The sequence below is a fragment of the Morone saxatilis genome, unplaced genomic scaffold (genome assembly GCF_004916995.1).
Source record: "Morone saxatilis isolate NCDOM2014 unplaced genomic scaffold, NCSU_SB_2.0 Contig16, whole genome shotgun sequence".
NCBI classification, from domain to species: domain Eukaryota; kingdom Metazoa; phylum Chordata; class Actinopteri; family Moronidae; genus Morone; species Morone saxatilis.
This window is the reverse complement of record NW_023339718.1, coordinates 23,834,199-23,853,499: the sequence shown is the minus strand read 5'-3', so window position 1 is coordinate 23,853,499 and position 19,301 is coordinate 23,834,199. Positions and strand designations below refer to the sequence as shown.

General features: G+C 42.4%; 2 protein-coding genes across 3 annotated transcripts in view; both read left to right on the top strand.

Annotated features, from left to right (window-relative positions):
* Nucleotides 1-6,379, top strand: part of si:dkey-91m11.5 (PH_BCR_vertebrate and RhoGAP_Bcr domain-containing protein) — a 32,384-nt gene extending 26,005 nt beyond the window's left edge. The window contains exons 17-23 of the mRNA XM_035658456.1: nucleotides 2,417-2,476; nucleotides 3,583-3,692; nucleotides 3,917-4,056; nucleotides 4,233-4,367; nucleotides 4,459-4,564; nucleotides 4,703-4,862; nucleotides 4,949-6,379. Of these exons, the coding sequence (XP_035514349.1) occupies nucleotides 2,417-2,476; nucleotides 3,583-3,692; nucleotides 3,917-4,056; nucleotides 4,233-4,367; nucleotides 4,459-4,564; nucleotides 4,703-4,862; nucleotides 4,949-5,038 (801 nt within the window). The 3' untranslated portion in view covers nucleotides 5,039-6,379. The remainder of the gene's footprint in view (nucleotides 1-2,416; nucleotides 2,477-3,582; nucleotides 3,693-3,916; nucleotides 4,057-4,232; nucleotides 4,368-4,458; nucleotides 4,565-4,702; nucleotides 4,863-4,948) is intronic.
* A 722-nt stretch (nucleotides 6,380-7,101) lies between these two features.
* specc1la (sperm antigen with calponin homology and coiled-coil domains 1-like a) overlaps nucleotides 7,102-19,301 on the top strand; it is a gene marked incomplete in the record, with an annotated part of 20,737 nt that continues 8,537 nt past the window's right edge. For both annotated transcript variants that reach the window (XM_035658704.1, XM_035658703.1), the window contains 10 exon segments: nucleotides 7,102-7,257; nucleotides 12,881-13,043; nucleotides 13,151-13,289; nucleotides 13,398-15,028; nucleotides 15,440-15,647; nucleotides 15,867-15,940; nucleotides 16,838-17,013; nucleotides 17,359-17,522; nucleotides 18,031-18,149; nucleotides 19,154-19,244. In XM_035658704.1, the coding sequence (XP_035514597.1) occupies nucleotides 12,918-13,043; nucleotides 13,151-13,289; nucleotides 13,398-15,028; nucleotides 15,440-15,647; nucleotides 15,867-15,940; nucleotides 16,838-17,013; nucleotides 17,359-17,522; nucleotides 18,031-18,149; nucleotides 19,154-19,244 (2,728 nt within the window).

Below are 19,301 nucleotides of genomic sequence, written 5' to 3'. Positions count from 1 at the left end.
GCTAATCCTACCCTGTGGGGCCCTTCGCTGTTGAAAAAGAAGTGAGCCATGAGGTCTGCTGGTGGGTCACTTTAGCTTGACCCGTGATAGTGTGTTGTGACAGAGGGCGGATTAGACTTTGGGTTGACCAAATGTAGCCGTTGGCACAGCTCCAGAGTACGACAGAGCGAGAGAGACATAGAGAGCTCTTTGATCAGCCAATGAAGGGATTTCCCTGCTGGACAGGTGAGTCAAAACACTGTCGAGTCTGAGAGGAAAGTAGCCTGTGAGCGCTGCCATCCTCAGTCAGGTACTTACCCTGTTATTCAGGAGCCAAAGACTGGAGATAGAACACCTGTCAGGTATTTAAAACACTTTCATGACACCTGTTGTGTCATGTTGGCCCTTTCGCTGCTTTGCCGATGTTTGCATCAATGGTATGGAGATTGATTGTATCCTTAAAACTCACTGACTGGGCTTAAGGCCTAAGAAATGACAATGACACAACATTTTGAGGGCGTATAATTATTGAAAAAGAAAAAAAGCTTTGCGTACAGGACTACAGGTGTGGCGCCCAGGTAACTCACCTGGTGGAGCACATGATGGGGCTGGGTCCTTGCCTTGGTGGCCGGGATTCTAGTCCGGCCTGGGCCTTTTGCTGAATGTCATCCCCTCTCTTTCTCCTTCCTTTCCTGCTTCATCATCAAACTAAAGCAAAATGTTGATTTAAAAAAAAAAAAGTTAATTTCATTTTATTTGTTTCTTTGCCACTTTTTGTTTGGAAATTTTTCAAAGTGACATATTTTAGTTACAATGAGATGTGAAAACTTGAAAATCCATGATAACATAATTATAAATGAATTATGAATACACTTAAGAAAACGCCAGCTCCAGCTCCACCCTTTAACAAATAACTCTAAATAACCTGCAATACATTTCATACCCATGAGAAGGAGATTGTATTGGCTGGGCCTTAACACCTGCTCTGTGGGAAAAGAAAAGATTCATTTTGATTTTGAAAAAAGAGCCTCTGGGGAAGGCAACACTTCATGTAAGGGTTATATCGTGGATTTAAATATTGTTTCAGATCTGGGGAAGAAGCCTGGTGTTAAAGGTCACTAGCACTAATGAGTTATTGGCCTGAGAGGATCCTGTTTACGCTACCTGAGAGGCTAGATTACCAGCCAGCACTCCTCACAGCGGCAGGCGTGAGCACGTTGGTAATGAGGGTAGGAGGGGATTCTCAGGAGTTAATCCCCCAAATCCATCTGGGAAGTAGAACAACACAGATGCAAGCGTGGTGGGCAGGTTGCCGGGCTTTGTTCCTTTTCTAACTCTCACTGGAATGAAATGATCTGGAGTTTAACAATGCCGAGACGTGAAGATGACACGAAGTTTTGTAAAGATTCAGCCGGGCTGCATCAGTGAAGATCATCAAGATTCTAATCCGCGGCTGGATGTTCAGGGAAGAAGGACCTGCTACTCTTGTTAGTGCTGCGGTTTAGAAAACAGTGCCGTCTGTGGAGCAGCGCTGGTTTCTTTGTTTACCAGTAGTCAGTGAAAGCAACATTTTAGAATTGAGGAAGGCTCATGCCAGAAAGAATGAGTGAGAGCAATCCTAATGAGGAGGAGAGTGTGGATCAGGGCGGCATAGAGGAAGAGGGGGACACTGGTCCAAAAAGAACCCTGAGCACAGGGGCCCGCCTGTGGGACAGAGTCCGCAGCAGTCTGCTCAGACCGAAGGTAAAGAAATGGACAGTGAGCTGATCTGTGGACAGACCTACATGGGATGCCCTGGGAACCTGCCTTTAAGGACAAACTTGTTCTTGCTTTCTCATATTTTTTGCTGATGTTTCACACTCTGTTTGCGTCACACACTGTGTCGTACTTCTGTTGTTGAGCTTTAGAAGCCGGCCTTGTACAGCCTGTGATTTTTTTCTTTTTCTTTTCTTTGATCAAAAGAATTACATAAAAGAATGTTTTTTCACTGAACAAAGGATTATCTGAATGAGATTTGATGGTTTCTTGGGTGAAATAACGTCTGCCATATTAGTCAGGCACAGTGCTTAGTGGTGAGGACATGATGTATTCATGTTACTCATGCCTGATCACTGTGAATAAAGCCTGGCAGTGTGGTATTAGTCAGATGATTAAAATAGATCAGTGACACGAGTTAACACTACCTGGCCATATGGAGTTTATGTTTATGTGAGGCTGAGTAGTTGAGCAGGTGATGTTCATATTTAACTGCATTTATTTACCTTATTCCTCTCACTGCAATTCACTAGATAGTTACATTGCTCACTTTTAGTGTTATAATCATTGTGCTCATCTCACTTTAACACTGATATAGGCAAAATATTTCCTGCTTTTTATCCGAATCTGAATGAATTAAAAGTGACATTTGAAATTAAACTTTACCTTCTTTTTTTTTCAGCTGGATCCTCAGACGTTGCAAAATAAAGACTGGCAGAGGACAGTCATTGCCATGAATGGGGTAAGTGTTTTCACCAACCCAGTAAAAAGAGACAAAGTGATGATATTTAGCAGCAGAGTCTCAATTTTTGCACCACTTGTGGTTGTTAAAAAGTATTAGATATATTAAAAGCCTTAAAGCAGCTTAAAACCGAATTTCAGATTAGTGAAAAATATTATTTATTTATTTGTAATTCACTACTTCTGTATTCAGACCGCCACAGAAGCCCACAACTAGATCAAAAACCACTATAGCTAGACTCGTCAAAGCTGGACAAATTTAACATAGAGACTGTAAAGTCTATATTTAGAGCAGTTCCAGATTTGTCTGCCTTTATTCTATTTTTGCAAACAAGAACAGGAAACAGGAAACAAGAAGGCATTTCACTGCTTTTTCTGCACCCAGACTACATTGGACCAGGTCTAGCTCAAAACCAGTTTACAGTGGTCAAATTTGGACTATAATGACAAGTAGACTCCAGAGTTAATTAGGTCCACATCTGACAGGTCTAGGTATAGTTTTTTTTAGCTAGACCTGTTTTGACAAATAAAAAAAAAAGGTTCCACAAAACTGAAAGTGTGTTTTAAGCAGCCTTATAATATTGAATATAGTTCCTATTAACAACACAAGTGGTACAAACTAAGTGGCATCATTTCTTAACCTCAATCTCCAAATTAGAAGCTCCCAGCCATGGAGAAATTTGCTCAAATTTCCCCATGGGGACAATAAAGTACATATATCTATCTAACCATAAGCCAACATTGTTGATAAAAGTGATTTATGTAATACAAGTTGTAAAGGATAACTGCTATCCAACAGAAGTGGTCGGATAGGCTGAAATAGAGCGGTTTGATAACACTGAAAACACAGATACACCCATTAAAGTGAGACTATGTGACTATGTGGCCATGGGTTTAAATCTGACCTTTGGCCCTTTGCTGCGTGTCATCCCCCTTTGTGGCTGCTGTTGTGAAAGACTCTAGTGGGCTCACACTGCTTTTTAGCATTCATCATTATCCTGTCCATGTCACCTGTAGCCTGTCGGCTGTTCAGCAAAGGTTACACACGCTAGCTTAGCTGACATGAATGAGTTGTCTAAAATAGCTGTTTTTCTTTACTCGTTCCAGGTTGAGGTGAAGCTTTCGATGAAGTTCACCAGCAGAGAGTTCAGTCTAAAGCGGATGCCTTCACGGAAACAGTCCGGTGTGTTTGGAGTGAAGATCAATGTAGTGACTAAGTGAGTTCATGATGTGTTTTTTGTGTGTGTGAAGTCAAGACAATATTAGCATCCATTAGCCTGTGGACAGCGTACCAACTGGTTGCATTTTGCTGGAAAGCCTGGTCTATTTACAGCAAACAACAGGGCGTGACATAGCACAGGCTAACTTTATTTCAAGCTTGGTCTCTTGTGTTTAAAGCATGTATATAACGTGTTGATTTGTTTCTGTGTGACCTCACTAGACGAGAGCGCTCCAAGGTTCCCCTCATTGTGAGACAGTGTGTGGAGGAGATTGAGCGCCGAGGGATGGACGAGGTGGGAATCTACAGAGTGTCTGGCGTTGCGACTGACATCCAGGCTCTGAAGGCTGCCTTTGATTCAAGTGAGTTCAGTCTGAATTTGATTTCTTATTTAAACTTTGACAGACACAGCTGGGAAAGCAGAGATACTTCACATGTAGACAAACCTAAAGACAGAGCTCTGCGGGATGGAGTCATACTCTGCTCACAAGTGTTTTTTTAAGCCCTTTGTGTGACTGTTGTCTCCTCTGCCCTACAGATAACAAGGACGTGTCTGTCATGATGAGGGAGATGGACGTAAACGCCATTGCTGGAACACTGAAGCTGTATTTCCGCGAGCTGCCGGAGCCTCTTTTCACTGATGAGTTGTACCCCAACTTTGCTGGAGGCATCGGTCAGTCACCACTTCTTTATCATTGCATCAGTGGTCAGCAGGCACCAGCACATACTTGTCATACTTAATTTGACATACCTTTGCCTTGCAGCTCTCTCTGACAGTGTGGCCAAGGAGAGCTGCATGCTCAACCTGCTGCTGTCTCTACCAGAGCCCAATCTGGTGACCTTTCTCTTCTTGCTGGACCACCTTAAAAGGTAAAAGACGTCACAATTAATATAGTATTTCAGCTATTGTGTATCTGTGTGTCAGGTGTATGTCAGTGTGTATATCTGTTTGGGTTGGGATTTTGTAGTGTATCTATAGGTTGAATGTCAGTTTTGGCTTTCTTACAGGGTGACTGAAAATGAGAGCGTCAACAAGATGTCTTTGCACAATCTGGCCACGGTTTTTGGCCCCACTTTGCTTCGGCCCTCTGAAAAAGACAGCAAAATCTCAAACAGCTCACAGCCAATCTCCATGAACGACAGCTGGTCCCTAGAGGTCATGGCTCAGGTAAAGCTTGTGTCAGAATGTTGATAAGTGAGCCGGCAGCGTTTAGACTAGTGGTGTGGGTCTGATCACCTTTTCTGTGTCCATAGGTGCAAGTCCTTCTCTACTTCCTCCAGCTGGAGAGCATTCCAACACCCGACAGCAAACGTCAAAGCCTCCTCTTCTCTACTGAAGTATAACAGGAACATCATGCACTGAAACGTCCATAAATGTCCTGTTCAGAGGCAGAATGTTAGCTGCTTATTGTGGTGAATGCTGCTGAGCAGCCATGGCTGACTGGTTTACTCCGAGGATGCTTAATGTAGCCACCAGGTGGAACCACCAACACGTTGTAAGCTAGAAAACAGCCACCATGACCAAAGCCATCTCTTTTGGAGCATGTGTGTGCTGTTTACAAGCTTACCTGCTGTGTCAGAAAAAGACGACCCTATATGATGTATGGACAAAATATATCATTCCTTTTTTAATTTAAATTCCAATTACTTTAATCCACTGCCCCGGTCTGTCACTGTGCACATTAGCTCCATATTCACAGAGGGGGATTTCTGCTGTAGTTGGATTTTGTAAGATTTGTCTTTGCGGCTGGATGATGGATGAATGGCTGAATGAATGGACATATATTTTTCATGTGTGTATTTTTTCCCAGAAATGTTTGGATGAAAGCTCACCTGTGCCAATGTTTCCCTGCTGATGACCAACAGAACATTTCCGTTGCCCTAATGTTTACACACACTCTTATTTTTGTACAGAATTAAAAAGTATGAGACTGAAAACTGTAGTTAACACACAGCAACATGCAGGCATGTTGACCGAACCGTTTCAAGTGTTTTGTTATCTGTGCTATACAATTTGTATGGAGACCTTGTTCAGTTCACAGGTTCTTCTGGTGGTGTCCGGGCCATCGTTCGAGTGCTTTTTTTGGATTTGGTACAGGGAAGTGAAAGGCAAATCATTCCAGGAAAAGGCCAGGCCTAACCCTTCCACCTGTGAAGTGTATACTGTGCTGTGTGTCATTTTAATTTCACAGTGGTCTTTTGTCCATATCTCATGTTTTGTGTCCATATTGTTTTTTGGCTTCTGTCTGATTATTCAGTTGAAGGTTACGTATATGTGCTGCTCCCAGCATTCCTTCTCTGTAGTCTACCTATCTACATAGGACAAAACCACACTGCTGTAGAAATGAGAGCACCTAGAGATTATGCAAAATACCAAATGTTTTTTCCTAGTAGGATCCTTGAAGCACAGTCATTCAATCATATCCAGGTCTGCTGGTTTATTAACATGTTTATCATCCACATACCTAGTATTGCTTTCAAAGCCATGTGAAAGTACATTGTGTGCTTGCATTAATATTTCTTTCCAAATCACTTTAAGTATTCAAACACTTGTTAGCACAAACTATAACCCTAAAGGCGTGTGATTTATGTAAAATAAGCAATAACTCTTAGTGATTCTTAGGATGAGCAATGACTAGTGGGTCTTGTATGTATGATTTATGTAAATAAAACTTGGTAATATTATTCTTGCTTTGTGTCATTTCTTAGAATGAGATAAAAGATATTCACTGAAAGTTTAGCCTCTGACAGCTCTGGTTTATTATGCCGTGCAGTGGTTCACTACGCTGTATTCTGCTAGAGATGCACATGGTTCAGTGTAGGACTGGTGAAGACGGGGATGAGCATGTAAATTAAAAAGTAAACACAAATGTATTGAATTACTGTGTCTTGGCTCTGGTTGTCTCAGGGTATGTGCCCTAAATGAGCCGTTAATCCACATGTTTCCAGGAAAGCCATGACTAAATAAAGGTTAGTATACCCTCAAGTGATTCTTACATAGCAAGCAACCAAAAACCAAGCACCAAACAAAAACAAGTACAAGTACAAGTAAGCTAGATATTTTCTGATATTACCATATTCTCGTTTTATAATAACTAAGGTGTAAGATATATTAAACAGGATGTCAAAGATGTATCTAAAGCAATAATACACTAGGATCCATACCTTCAAGGGTCTATACCTTACATATACTGTCAGTGGTCTATAGCTGACATTTCCCCTACTCTAATTGAAGGTGTGTGAAGGTAGTGTGATCGAGAAGACTGCAGACTTTTGGCCCAGATCCAGGAATAATGTGGAGACAATAATAAATGAAGCAGCGGGTATCTGAAGCTCCTGGAGGCAGCGGACTGTCCCTCCTGTACAGAGGGGGATGCTGAGATGATGCAACCAGAGGAGGGGGCAGAGGATCATCCGGCTGCTGCCAACAGAGAGGGGCTGACATCCGAAACCGATGCTGGCTGCCGTCTGAAGTTGTGGATTAGTGAAGTGTTAGCGACCGCAAATGAACATTCATCGGACATTTATCAACCTACCAAACTGGACAATTAGGAGAACCTCAGGTATGGATATTTTATCGGCTTACTGACAGAGCGCTGTCTTTTTGCCGGCTATGCTAACATTGTTAGCCAAACGATAGCATTAGCAACCTTAGCTTTTCTGTTGCTTACTGACAGCTGAAGTTAATTAACTGACTGAAAAGAAACACACAAACCAACTCTAAAGTTACACCAGCTACGCAGACTCGCGTTGTTCATTTTATTTGTTTTAAATAGCTTGATATGTATTGTTTTAGCCCTCAGAGAAGATTTTTAGTCAGTTGTCAAGGCAGAAAAAATCACTTGGGTCTATACTATGAATTATTTCAAAATAAGTCTTCACGATGTGTTGACATACAGTCCGAGGGTCAATCATAGTTTAATGTCGGTCAATATAACTGTGTTTACTACCGTTATTGCTTCCTAGTTAACTTAAGTTACGTTTAACTGCAGCAATGTTTTTGTAAATGTAAATGTAACGCTATCACTTCGCAAAAGAATCCTTTGCTAATCTCGTCAGTGGTTTATAACTATTATGTGATACATGTAGAGGTACGTTTAGTCAGGCGAGTACTCAAGAAGACCTATAATTGTATTTGAAAATACATTACGCTTCGGACTTAATGCGTTATAGTAACCCGAAATACCTGAAATCTGAAGAAATTTATTTTTCATCTGGTTGTAAATATCTGCAGTGTAAACCCATATTACATCAGCTATCTATCTGCCGTACTATATATATTATACGTGTATTTTCACTATAGGTTTAAATCCTCTCCCTCTATGAGTATTATATCTAATATAATTATTATACTTTAAGTAGAAGGGTTGTGCTTACGTGTCTGGCGGTGCTTTTGTTTTGAAATCGTGTCGCCAAACAGGAAGTGAAATTACTGAAATTCCGTGCGTGCCTGACCCTAAAGCTAACTAGCTAGCTGGGTTATCTCCTTAGTTTTAACTTGCCATTTGGTCTCTGACCTGATAGTACCTTTGTTTGCTTACTCCTTAGAGTCAGGTAGCTGTGTTTATCCCAACGGGTTGTTTGGTAAGTGTGTGCTCGTTTGGTTGAATGACACACACTGTGCTAACGTTAGCCGTGGTGCAGCTAATGTAGGTGTAGCCCAGAACAATGTAAATTTGCCATCCCCCTGAGAAGAGTCAACAGTGCAGTGATGTTGCAGCTTGTCAGTGCCTTTTGTCTGGCCCAAAGCGTGTACTATTGCAGAAGGATGGACTCTGTGTGTGTCTTACTTCAGTAAATCATCCTCTCTCTCTCAAGTAAGGATACTCAGTTAGTTTAAAATCATATTTTCTAACCAAAGGAGACCACAGATGTTTCCCAACTTTTCTTGGAAAGAGCAATATTTCACAGCCCACTCTTCACATCCATGTCCAGGAGATATGACTTATGCGATATTCCCCCTTGGCTTTGCCTGGTCATTGCTGTGCTTTTAGAAAAATATTTTGGGAAAAACTCTACAGTCTTGGAAACTTTGCCCTCAGCTGACACTGAATAAGGGGAAAGAAAGAAATGTATTTCCAGGACAAACTCATTGGTCAGGACCAGACCATGCTCAGTTGGATGAAATTGAACTAAGTGGATTCAGTTTTAACTCCTCCACACGGTGTGAATGTGAAAGCCAAACACACCATAGCTCAATAAAAATTGGTGTTGAAACACTGTTGGTGATTGTTGTTTGACTGAAGGCCACAGAACAAAAAATGGCTTGTTTACTTGCAGTCCAGGCTTGTGTATTAATAGTGAGGCATATATTGGCAAATGAAATTGAAGGTCTTACAGTGTCTGCTCTGTCTCAGGCAGACTGGTGCCTGCTTGTCCTTGTACACACAGTCACCCTTTTAGGGTTTACTTCTTTTTTTTTTGACTGGAGACGCCACCACAGGAAGCTAATGTTATGGCAAGGAAGTGCCTCCCCTCAGTTAAAGCATGAATAAGGAAGGAGAGCAGGGACGGGGTATTAATGAGTTCCTAGACCACTGCTACCCCCACCTCCTTCTCTTCCCAGACTTACCTCGGCCGTTTCTTCCGCGTCCTCTGTCTCAGCCTCGGGCTTTGTTCAGCTGTCTGTAAAGGAACACTACACACTCTTGTTCCTTTGGTCAGCCTTGGATCAGCTCCACTGCATTCATTAACACTGAAATGAAATACTGTAGCTCTATTTAATTTGAATCAGGACAAGTGTTATTGGCTTCTGGCCTAGTGAGGAGCAGCTGACATTCTGCAGCACAGAGCGTTACGTGGTTAAAATGTGGCACGTCAATGATTCTGTCAACCTTCCTCTCATAGCATCATCCTATTGATGGATAGTGATGGGCTGTTTTATATTTGAGAAGACAAATGATCACAACTGGAATAATTATATCTTTAGCTATATTTACACAAGAATGGTAAACAGTCAGTCTAATCATGTGGAGTCACAAAGAAAAGTTTTTTTTATCATCACAGAAACAGCGTTGTTTTTGACACAGTGTGATTCATCACAGATGTTTGTGTAAACTACAGTAGTGTGAGAAGAACCGCTGGTTTAGACTCCATTTTCCAAACTGATCCAAGTGAGTCTGACAGGCCAATGTGTATGCATTTGTGGTGTATGAATTATCATTGAATCATTGTATTAAAAAGTCTTCAAAATGGTACTCACACAAACTGCCTAGCAGGAGATTTGCAGTAGTTTTACAAAGTGAGAGAGTGAAAGAAAAGGCTGCTGCCTCTGCCCCATTTAGCTGCACTTTTGGTCCCCAGCCGGCGATCCCATGTCTATTCAGATCCAATGAAAAGAGCCGAACTCCAGCTAGCAGCTCTCTGTTTCAGACATCTGCTTTGACACACATTCAGCTATTCAGAAAACTGGCTAGTTGTTGAGTACACATGTCAGTACTCAGGGATAACGCCCTGCCAAACGTATGTGTTATGAATAAGTACATGCATACACAGGCAGTATGGAGTTAGGTGGGCAAAGACAGATAAGGTAATGTAGCGAAGGGTCATTATATATTCTTTAGCAAGCTGAGTCGTATCTTTAGCTAGAGACGTTACTTGCTTGATGGCATGAAGTATGAGTTTAACAGCAGCAGTAGTGCAGATACACACATGTTCTTTGTTTCTTTGTGCCCAGAAAGTTTGTGTTTGAAAAAACAAAGACTTGCACAGCAGGACTTTAGTGTTCTGCCAATGGCAGACTGAAAGACAACACAAGCTCTACAGTCAATTAATTCTAGCTTAACTGCATATGTAATTTAAGATAACCTGTCAACATATTAAGTCTTGGTCTGGGTAACGTGCAGTGAGAACTGTGCAGACATAACGTCAAGCTTCCAAATACAGAGAGACCTGGGGGGTGTAGCCTTTATCTTGGAAAAAACACTGACCGAGGAAAAGTGCATGGTGTGAACGTAGAATTCATATTCTAATCATGAAGTCTGAAGAGGTTGCAGATGTAAACCCAATATGCATCAAGGTGCAGATCTGTTTGACTGAATAAAATCTACCTCTGCGCCTCAGAGCTGCAGAGTCTAACCAGCTGAGACACATTATTTGCCATTTCCTCCACATGAGGCAGGGAAGATTGTTTCTTTTGTTTGCTTGCGGCTCTTCGTAAACATACACATAGCTGTCTGCGGTCTGATGGTATGCAACACGTGTTCTGTGGCTGTAAGAAGCTTTTTGTAGTTTATGTAAGCATATTTATTTTGATGAAAAATATCAAGTTCTACAACTTGGCAAATACACATTTATAGCTTTAGTTCCAGTATAAAAACTCCTCGTAACTCTTCCTAAAGGCTAGGGCCGTGTGTTTTTGTGGTTTGGTCGTATGAGTAAGGTGCACCATCTACGTCACTGGAGGCCAAGGTAAGCCTGACAGAAATAAAAGGCCAAAAAATATCATAGAAAAAAATCAATCACTTTGAGGAGTCTGCGTGCTCCATGTGGAAGATTCAGCGCAGGATGACAGATTTAAGGTAACACCTGTACCACAGCAACACAGCTGAAATCTATTAGAGAAGCATTTGTTTTAGAATAAAGTGCCGTTGTGGTTTAGTAGCAGGTTATTTTGGATTCTCTGGGAGTATCAGACTCAGATGTGAGCTATTGTGTGCAGATCTCGCCCCTGCTCTGGCTGCATCACATTTAAAATGTTATTTCATCCTTGTGTGTATTCAAGATTCAAGGAACGGTTTCAGTCTGTGAATAGTGTAAATATGTGTGCTCCTGCTACAATACATTGGTCAGCTTCTCACAGTGCTCTATTTATAGTTTGAGTTACTGCTGATAATTGATTAGATATAAAATAAATATAAACAACAAACATCTGCTCAGGACAACAACAGATCACGGAGTCAGAGATAGATTGCAGCTGGATTACCTCCGCACAATAAATAACTCCAGCTCACTTTTTCCTCTTAAGAGCCTTAGTGCAAAAAGAAGGCATCCAAATCTGTGCTAAAGTACTTACTCTTTGTCTCCAGCTGTGTCCCAAATCACTTTTCTTGCTATCGTGGCATCAAGTCAGATTTTCTTCAGACCTGGACGCAACATGTGAACAATGCTGAATAAAGCCTCCTGTGTTTTATACAAGCTTTTCTTATTTGGTTGCAGCCAGTTTCAACACCTTGCTCACTGCCAAATGAGCACAGTTTATTGGCTAAATTGCTGCAGATAACTCCACCATAGTTTTAATTCAATACACCTTTTGAAATTATCTCAAGAATTTGCCCCTATTAAAATGTTATATAACTTTTCTGGGTTCTCAAATTGTTTAAATAGAGCATGTAGTGCTTGTGAACTGTTATGAGTACATCTTGCACAAACGTGACGGCACTAAATGATTTCTTGGCAGTGCAAAATGTAATCCAGTGTATCAGACATCGGTTGCCCAGTAACAGACTAAGAACCTCGCATTTTTGTCTCTCAAAATATTTCACTTTGATCTGTGAACGAATCTACTTTTCCTTTTTTGGCTCTGATGATTATTCTACACACTGCTAGAGAAAATCCTGTCTTGCAGATCTGTGTCTGTGCTACAGAGTCCATTGTGGATTGTAACCACATTCTTCCCACAAATTAATATGTACTGAAAGCAGCAACCACCCACACAGATTGAAACTTTATCAGTGTCATCGTTGTTGCAGCTGACAGGCAAGTGAAACTCTGAACTGACTCAACTATCACAAACACATGAGAGCCATCTAGTGGAGACATTGGTTGGCTTTTTGAAGCCTATCTCAGTGTTTATCTTGCATTCCTGTATCTGGGGTGGTCCCCTACAGCTGTCTTAACAGCTACCAAATGTAACTGCCGTGTAGACAAAATGATTTAAATTGTCAAAGTGTCCACGTATCATGATGTGAATACAAATAAACATTTTTAAACTGGCATCAGGGGAATCAGCAAAATTATCCACTACCTCCCAAACACCAACTGTCTAGAATAAACTTCAGATTACAGAGACAGATGGAGAGAAACACGTTTTCTAGAAGTTCTCTGCTATTCAATGTGGTCTCAGTGTTTTTTTCTAGTGTTTAGGGAATAGGCTGTGGAAAGAATTCCTCTTCCATGGAAAACTGGAGCTATCACTCTGCGCACTGCTGACATACATTACCTTTCTCCTCCCTCCTCCGTGCGCAGATTGAGCTGTAAATGTATCGGCATCAGACAGCTCAGTATGAAGAAGTCGGTCCGGCCAGCCGCGAGTAAGGTCGGCGGAGATCGAGGGAAGGCGGAGGCCACGGCTACCACTGGGACCGGAAAGGCTGCAGCCAAGACCAGCACCACAGCACCTCTGTCTAAGGTAAGACTCATCACGTCATGGACCAATTAGAGCTGATTAATGCCGCTTTGAATTGGATTTGATTTTATTGTTTGTGAAAATGAAAATGTTGAATTTTGTTATTTCAGGTGAAAAGCAATGATGATCTTTTAGCAGCTATGGCTGGAGGCAATCCTGCATCAAGTAATGCTGTCACCAAGACCAAGAGGACTGCCTCAGTTGGGACTACTGCTAGCAACTTGGACAGTAAGCCAAAGACAACATCAGGTATATATAATATTCCATGCCTACATATTAATTTTTTATCTTTTTGTAAAAAAAAAAAAAAAAGAGCTTTACTGGGAATGTAAGGACGACCTTTTTCTGTCTTACCAGGTACTTCATCCAAGCGTACGACATCTTCGATTTCCAAGGAGCCAAATTCATCACGAGACCGTCTCCGGACATCCAGGACCTCCGCCAATAAGAAGCAGTTGGTTTCGGGGACTGTAGTGGGGGATGTGGCCTCAGGGAAGCGCTCTCGCGGCCAGATTCTGGCAGAGTCCGAGGGCCGTATGAGCAAATCTAAATCAGACGGCCAGATCAGTGATAAGGTGGCTCTGCAGGCCAAAGTAAATGACCTGTTGGGTTTGGCTAAAAGCAAAGATGTGGAGATCCTCCACCTACGCAGTGAGCTGAGAGACATGAGGGCCCAGCTTGGTTTGGGAGGGAAGGAAGCACCACCACAGGAGGAAGCCGGGGAGGAGGAGAAGCCCCACGTGTCAGCCATCACAGCAGCTGACGTGGAGTCCACTCTGATTCTCTTACAGGAGCAGAACCAGGCCATCAGAGAGGAGCTCAACCTGCTAAAGAGTGAGAACCGAATGCTAAAAGACCGGCTCAATGCGCTGGGCTTCTCTCTGGAGCAGAGGCTGGATGGCTCTGACAAGCTGTTCAACTACGCCTCTTTTAGCCCGGACCTGGCAGCAGGCAGCGGGCAGAGTGATGGTGGAGGAACAGGTACGCTGACCTCCTCAGTGGAAGGATCTGCCCCCGGCTCTTTGGAGGATCTGCTCACAGGACACCAGCATGGAGGCTCAGCAGACAACCTCGACAGTGAATCTAGCGAAGTCTACCAGGCAGTCACCTCAAGTGACGATGCTCTGGACGCCCCCTCTGGAGCTTCCTCATCCTCGGAGTCGGAATGCGCACCCAGCAGGGAGCGCTCACGGAGGGGCAGCAGTGGCAATGCTAGCGAGGTGTCAGTGGCCTGTCTGACGGAGCGCATCCACCAGATGGAAGAGAACCAGCACAGCACTGCTGAGGAGCTCCAGGCCACATTGCAGGAGCTGGCTGACCTGCAGCAAATCACCCAGGAGCTGAACGGAGAGAACGAGCGGCTAGGTGAAGAGAAGGTGATCCTCATGGACTCCCTGTGCCAGCAGAGTGACAAGCTAGAGCTTTACGGTCGACAGATCGAGTACCTGCGCTCTTTGCTGGATGAGCAACATATCTCCTATGTGCTAGAGGAGGACATCAAGAGTAGCCGCTACATGGAGCTGGAGCAGCGCTACGGAGACCTGGCAGATAATGCCCGCTTTGAGAGAGAGCAGCTGCTGGGGGTTCAACAACACCTGTCCAACACACTGAAGATGGCCGAACAGGACAACGCTGAGGCCCAGGAGATGATCGGAGCTCTGAAGGAGAGGAACCACCAGATGGAGCGCATCATGGAGTCGGAGAGACAGGGTCGAGCTGCCATGGCAGCCGCAGTTGAGGAGTACAAGGCAGCTATGAGCAACGACCAGGCGGAGCTGAACCGCTGCAGAGCCCAGCTGGACCAGGAGAGGCAGAGGGTGGCCGAACTGTACTCTCTTCACACTGCAGGGGACAAAAATGACATCTGCCAGCTGCTGGAAGGAGTGCGTCTGGGGAAAGAAGAGGCTGAGGCCAAGGCGGCAAAGTTGCAGGAGGAGCTGGAACAAGCCCACAGTGATCTCACCCGGCTGCAGGAGACTTTCAGTAAGGTGAGTTAAAACTTGAAAAAGGTTGTTTCCAATTGTGTGTTGACCTATATTAAATTTAATCTAGGTTGTGAGAGAATTTGGGTCATCATAATGAATGCCCCTATTACTGTCTATGGAGCAGTGCCAGATTTGACCTTGAAAACATCAGATACCACAGTCATGTCTCCAAAGTTTACCTCTAGCAAGGAGTGGTACACATTCCTTGTTTGTACCTCACCAACATAACACTAGGCAGAGGACACTGTGCAGATGCACAGTTAAGACTCCCACTGTACACAATACATCTCTATAAATTACAGTATGACACTGCTGGAGCTTTGTTGCGCGTTAGTCAGCTAATTACCTCATTGCTTATTAATTAAATGAAGGATACCCCTCTTCCTGTGTGTGTGTGTGTGTGTGTGTGTGCAGCTGGACAGGGAATACAGAGGCTTCCAGGAGCAGGTGCAGCAGCAGATGGCCGAGCAGGAGCGCGCACTGGAGAAGCAGCGCATGGACCTGCAGGAAAAAGAGACCGAGATCGCAGACATGAAGGAAACCATCTTTGAGCTGGAGGATGAGGTGGAGCAGCACCGAGCTCTGAAACTCCACGACAACCTCATCATCACAGACCTCGAGAGTGAGTGGGCTGCATACACAGAACGGTGTAAACTTGCAAACTAAATTTTGACTGCCAGTGATAATTTAGAGAGCTTGTTGTGTGAACCCAACCCAAAACAAATTAAGATAGTGTGACTTCCTCTTCAATCATCTGACTAATAACAGTATATATATGAGTCATAGAGTCTTTTTCTGTGGCCTGTTAATACCACCAGCATGTATTAACCTCCTATTTCAGACTCGGTGAAGAAGCTGCAGGACCAGAAGCATGACATGGAGAGAGAGATTAAGATTCTTCACCGCAGACTACGGGTAAGAGTGTTACAGAGGAGCACTGGCCTACAAGGGGACTAGGCCAGACTGGAGTCAAATAAATACAGTTCTTATGTTTAGTTAGTGGGTTAGATCTGGGCATAGGTTAAAACCAATGGCATGTATTTGCAAACACTGTTCTTCCACTGGATTCACAGGAAGACAGTGCAGTTTATATCTCAATGATATATCAGTTAACCTGAACAATGTTAAAGCTGTAATAATATTTTTTTAATATTAAAGCTATAATACGTAACATTTCTACATTAAAATGTCATTAGACCTACGTTATATATTTTGTTGAGTAGTGTACTTACATTATCCCAAATATTTCCAACAATGTTCAAACCCAGTTTTAAGCCACGTTTTTACTATACACTTTTATATACGTCATTTTTAACTATATAGTTTAACTGGAGGAAGGATCCCTTAGCTCTACAAAGCCTTTTAGTTTCTTTCAGCTTATTGTTTTGGTTTTACAGGCTACAACTTCACTGTTTTAGTTCACCTTCACCACTCCCCTCTGCCCCATCTCTATACACAGTAGGCAGCTGTTTTCACTGAAAAAGCTCCCGTACACCCACTGTATGCTATTTGCCCAGCACCAAATAGTAGACAACTAAGTTAGCAACAAGCAGAGCTACAAGTACAGAGAATGGTGTACTGCTTCTGTTTCTCCGTGTCTGCTGGGTGTGTAAAATGGGACTGTTTGCTAACACGTTCACCATCAACTTTATAAGGTGATAATATATAATAGTCAGATGTTGCAGCTTGTTCCATCACCCCCAAGTGCCCAAAAAGTCATTCATTCATACTGCTTTAATGATCCAACGTGTCATTTAGCCTAAATAAACCCTAAACTCTCTGCTGCTGTCATCTCACTGTATCTGTGTGCAGGAGGAGTCAATGGAATGGCGTCAGTTCCAGGCTGATCTGCAGACAGCTGTTGTCATTGCTAATGACATCAAGTCTGAGGCACAGGAAGAGATTGGAGATCTGCGGCGCCGGCTGCAGGAAGCCCAGGAGAAGAACGAGAAGCTGAGCAAAGAGCTGGACGAGGTCAAGAGCCGCAAGTAAGAGCCACAGAGAGACGAATAGAAGAGCTCCAGCGGTCACTCTGACATCTGTCTTGCGTTTGTAAACGAAATGAGGAGACATTTAACTTTGTTTATTTGATTATGATTCTGGGTACTCAATACCAGGGTTCACATTCATTTATCTTTGACAAATCCCACAGTTGAAAAATGGCCTTCACAGACAAAATGATGAATCCCTTATTTTCAATTACAAATTCACCATAATTGTCCCTACAAGATGATAGTATAAACAGATTAAGAGCCATTGTCGAACTATTGTGTAGAAATAGACAGAATAGGAGCTGTGAGTGTACATACTGAGTAGTATTGTGTGTTTCCCAGGCAGGACGAGGAGAGAGGCAGAGTGTATAACTACATGAATGCAGTGGAGAGGGACCTGGCTGCTCTCAGACAGGGGATGGGTCTCAGCCGGCGATCCTCCACCTCCTCAGAGCCCTCTCCCACCGTCAAAACTCTAATCAAGAGCTTCGACAGTGCCTCGCAAGGTACCACACAATCATAAGACGCTCCACTTTCTTCACTTTTAAATGTTGCTGCTGGTTTAAATGGTAATAATAAGCTGTAGCTTCATATACTCACTCATATACTGAGTGATTTTCAGATTGAACAAATGTTTGGCAATGCAACAAAATAGGTCTACATGTTCTATTATTTATTCCCCATTGCTGCAAGTGTAGTCATCTGTTTAGGTCTTTAGGTCTGCAACAGTATCAAAGACTGATTTGGAAGAAGTCATAGAAACTCTGGCTTTATTTTTAGCTTTTGATTATAAAAAAAAATAGATGTGTATTCTATTTATTTTGCAGTAAGATCATTTTGTCTCTGCCAACCACCTTAGCTTTGGTCTTGAGCTCAGTATTTGTCAGTACAGAAGGAACCTTTATAGACAGGACTCCTGGGTCAGTTCATGACATGAGCATTGTATTTGGTTGTGTGCATGGAGCAGGACTGAACTGAGTTATATGTGTTGGTTCCTTTCCACTCTGAACTTAGGTCCACCTTCCAATGGTGCCACAGTGACTCCGACAGCCACAGCTGCCCCACTACCACGAACCCCCCTCAGCCCCAGTCCCATGAAAACACCCCCAGCAGCTGCTGTTTCACCCATACAGGTACAAGAGGGAAGTCTTACATGCTGCTAAAATTTCCCTTTTCCCTGTTACTATACTATTTCAAATTTTTTAATGGTTAGTTTGGAACTTACATTGATGATGGCAGACGTCGTAAACTTGGTATCAACAAGTTGTTGTTTTTTTAGGTCATTTTACAGAAATGTCGGAATAGCCTGCAGTAGTTTTTATTTTTTATACAGTGAAGAGTTTGTGAAAGAAGCAGGCTATGCCTTTAATATTCTAATAAACAAAAACTGACAAATTAGGGAGCAGGAGCAGTAGACTCAGATTATGATACACATTTTGTATAAATATTAGTATAATTACTAGTATAAGTACATAAAAAGTAGTAAAGCCCCAAATCTTAGGATTTTCATACTTATTGGATTTTCAAACCTGGTTGATTGGATAAATTGGGAGACTATACAGAAGTCAGACTGTGGGAAAATGGCTCTACTTTGTAAAAGTTCTAGAAAGAAAAGAACATTTTGATTTACCAGGTAAAATATATATTTTTTGATTTGTTTAATAAAAGTAATCTGAATTAGTGTCTATTTGCAAAAGTGTGGAACAAGATGCACTGAACAGTGAAAATGAATTATTATATAATGAGATAATCTAATCTTTAGGTGAAATAAAATAAATCTGACGCATAATAGTTTGTTGCTGTCATGTGAAAACTACATATCTCCAAAACATCTGTTGTTAATGAGCTCTGCTTTCATCTATGAGACAATGTATTTTTCAGATGATCGAGTGGGTTTTTAATTCTCTTAGTTTATGAAGGGGGAGAATTTTCTCAACCAATATATTAACCTATAATCCACAAGATCCTTCAGTTATTTCGAAAAATGCAAAATAAGCACACTTGTAGATCGTTTTCCTTTCTGTTGTATTGCTAGTTTATAATGTTGTATTTATGTATTTTATATAGTATTCTACTTAACCAGGAGCACATCATTTGTGGTAATGGGATTCTTAATATTATTTATTTGCTGTTTCAGAGACACTCCATAAGTGGATCTATGTCAGCAGCTAAGCCACTGTCCTCCCTAAGTGATAAGAGGCCCAGCTACACAGACATCACTATGCCAGGTGAGGCAGCCATCACAATTTACTGGACCTTTAAAATGTGTAACATTTAGGAGGATC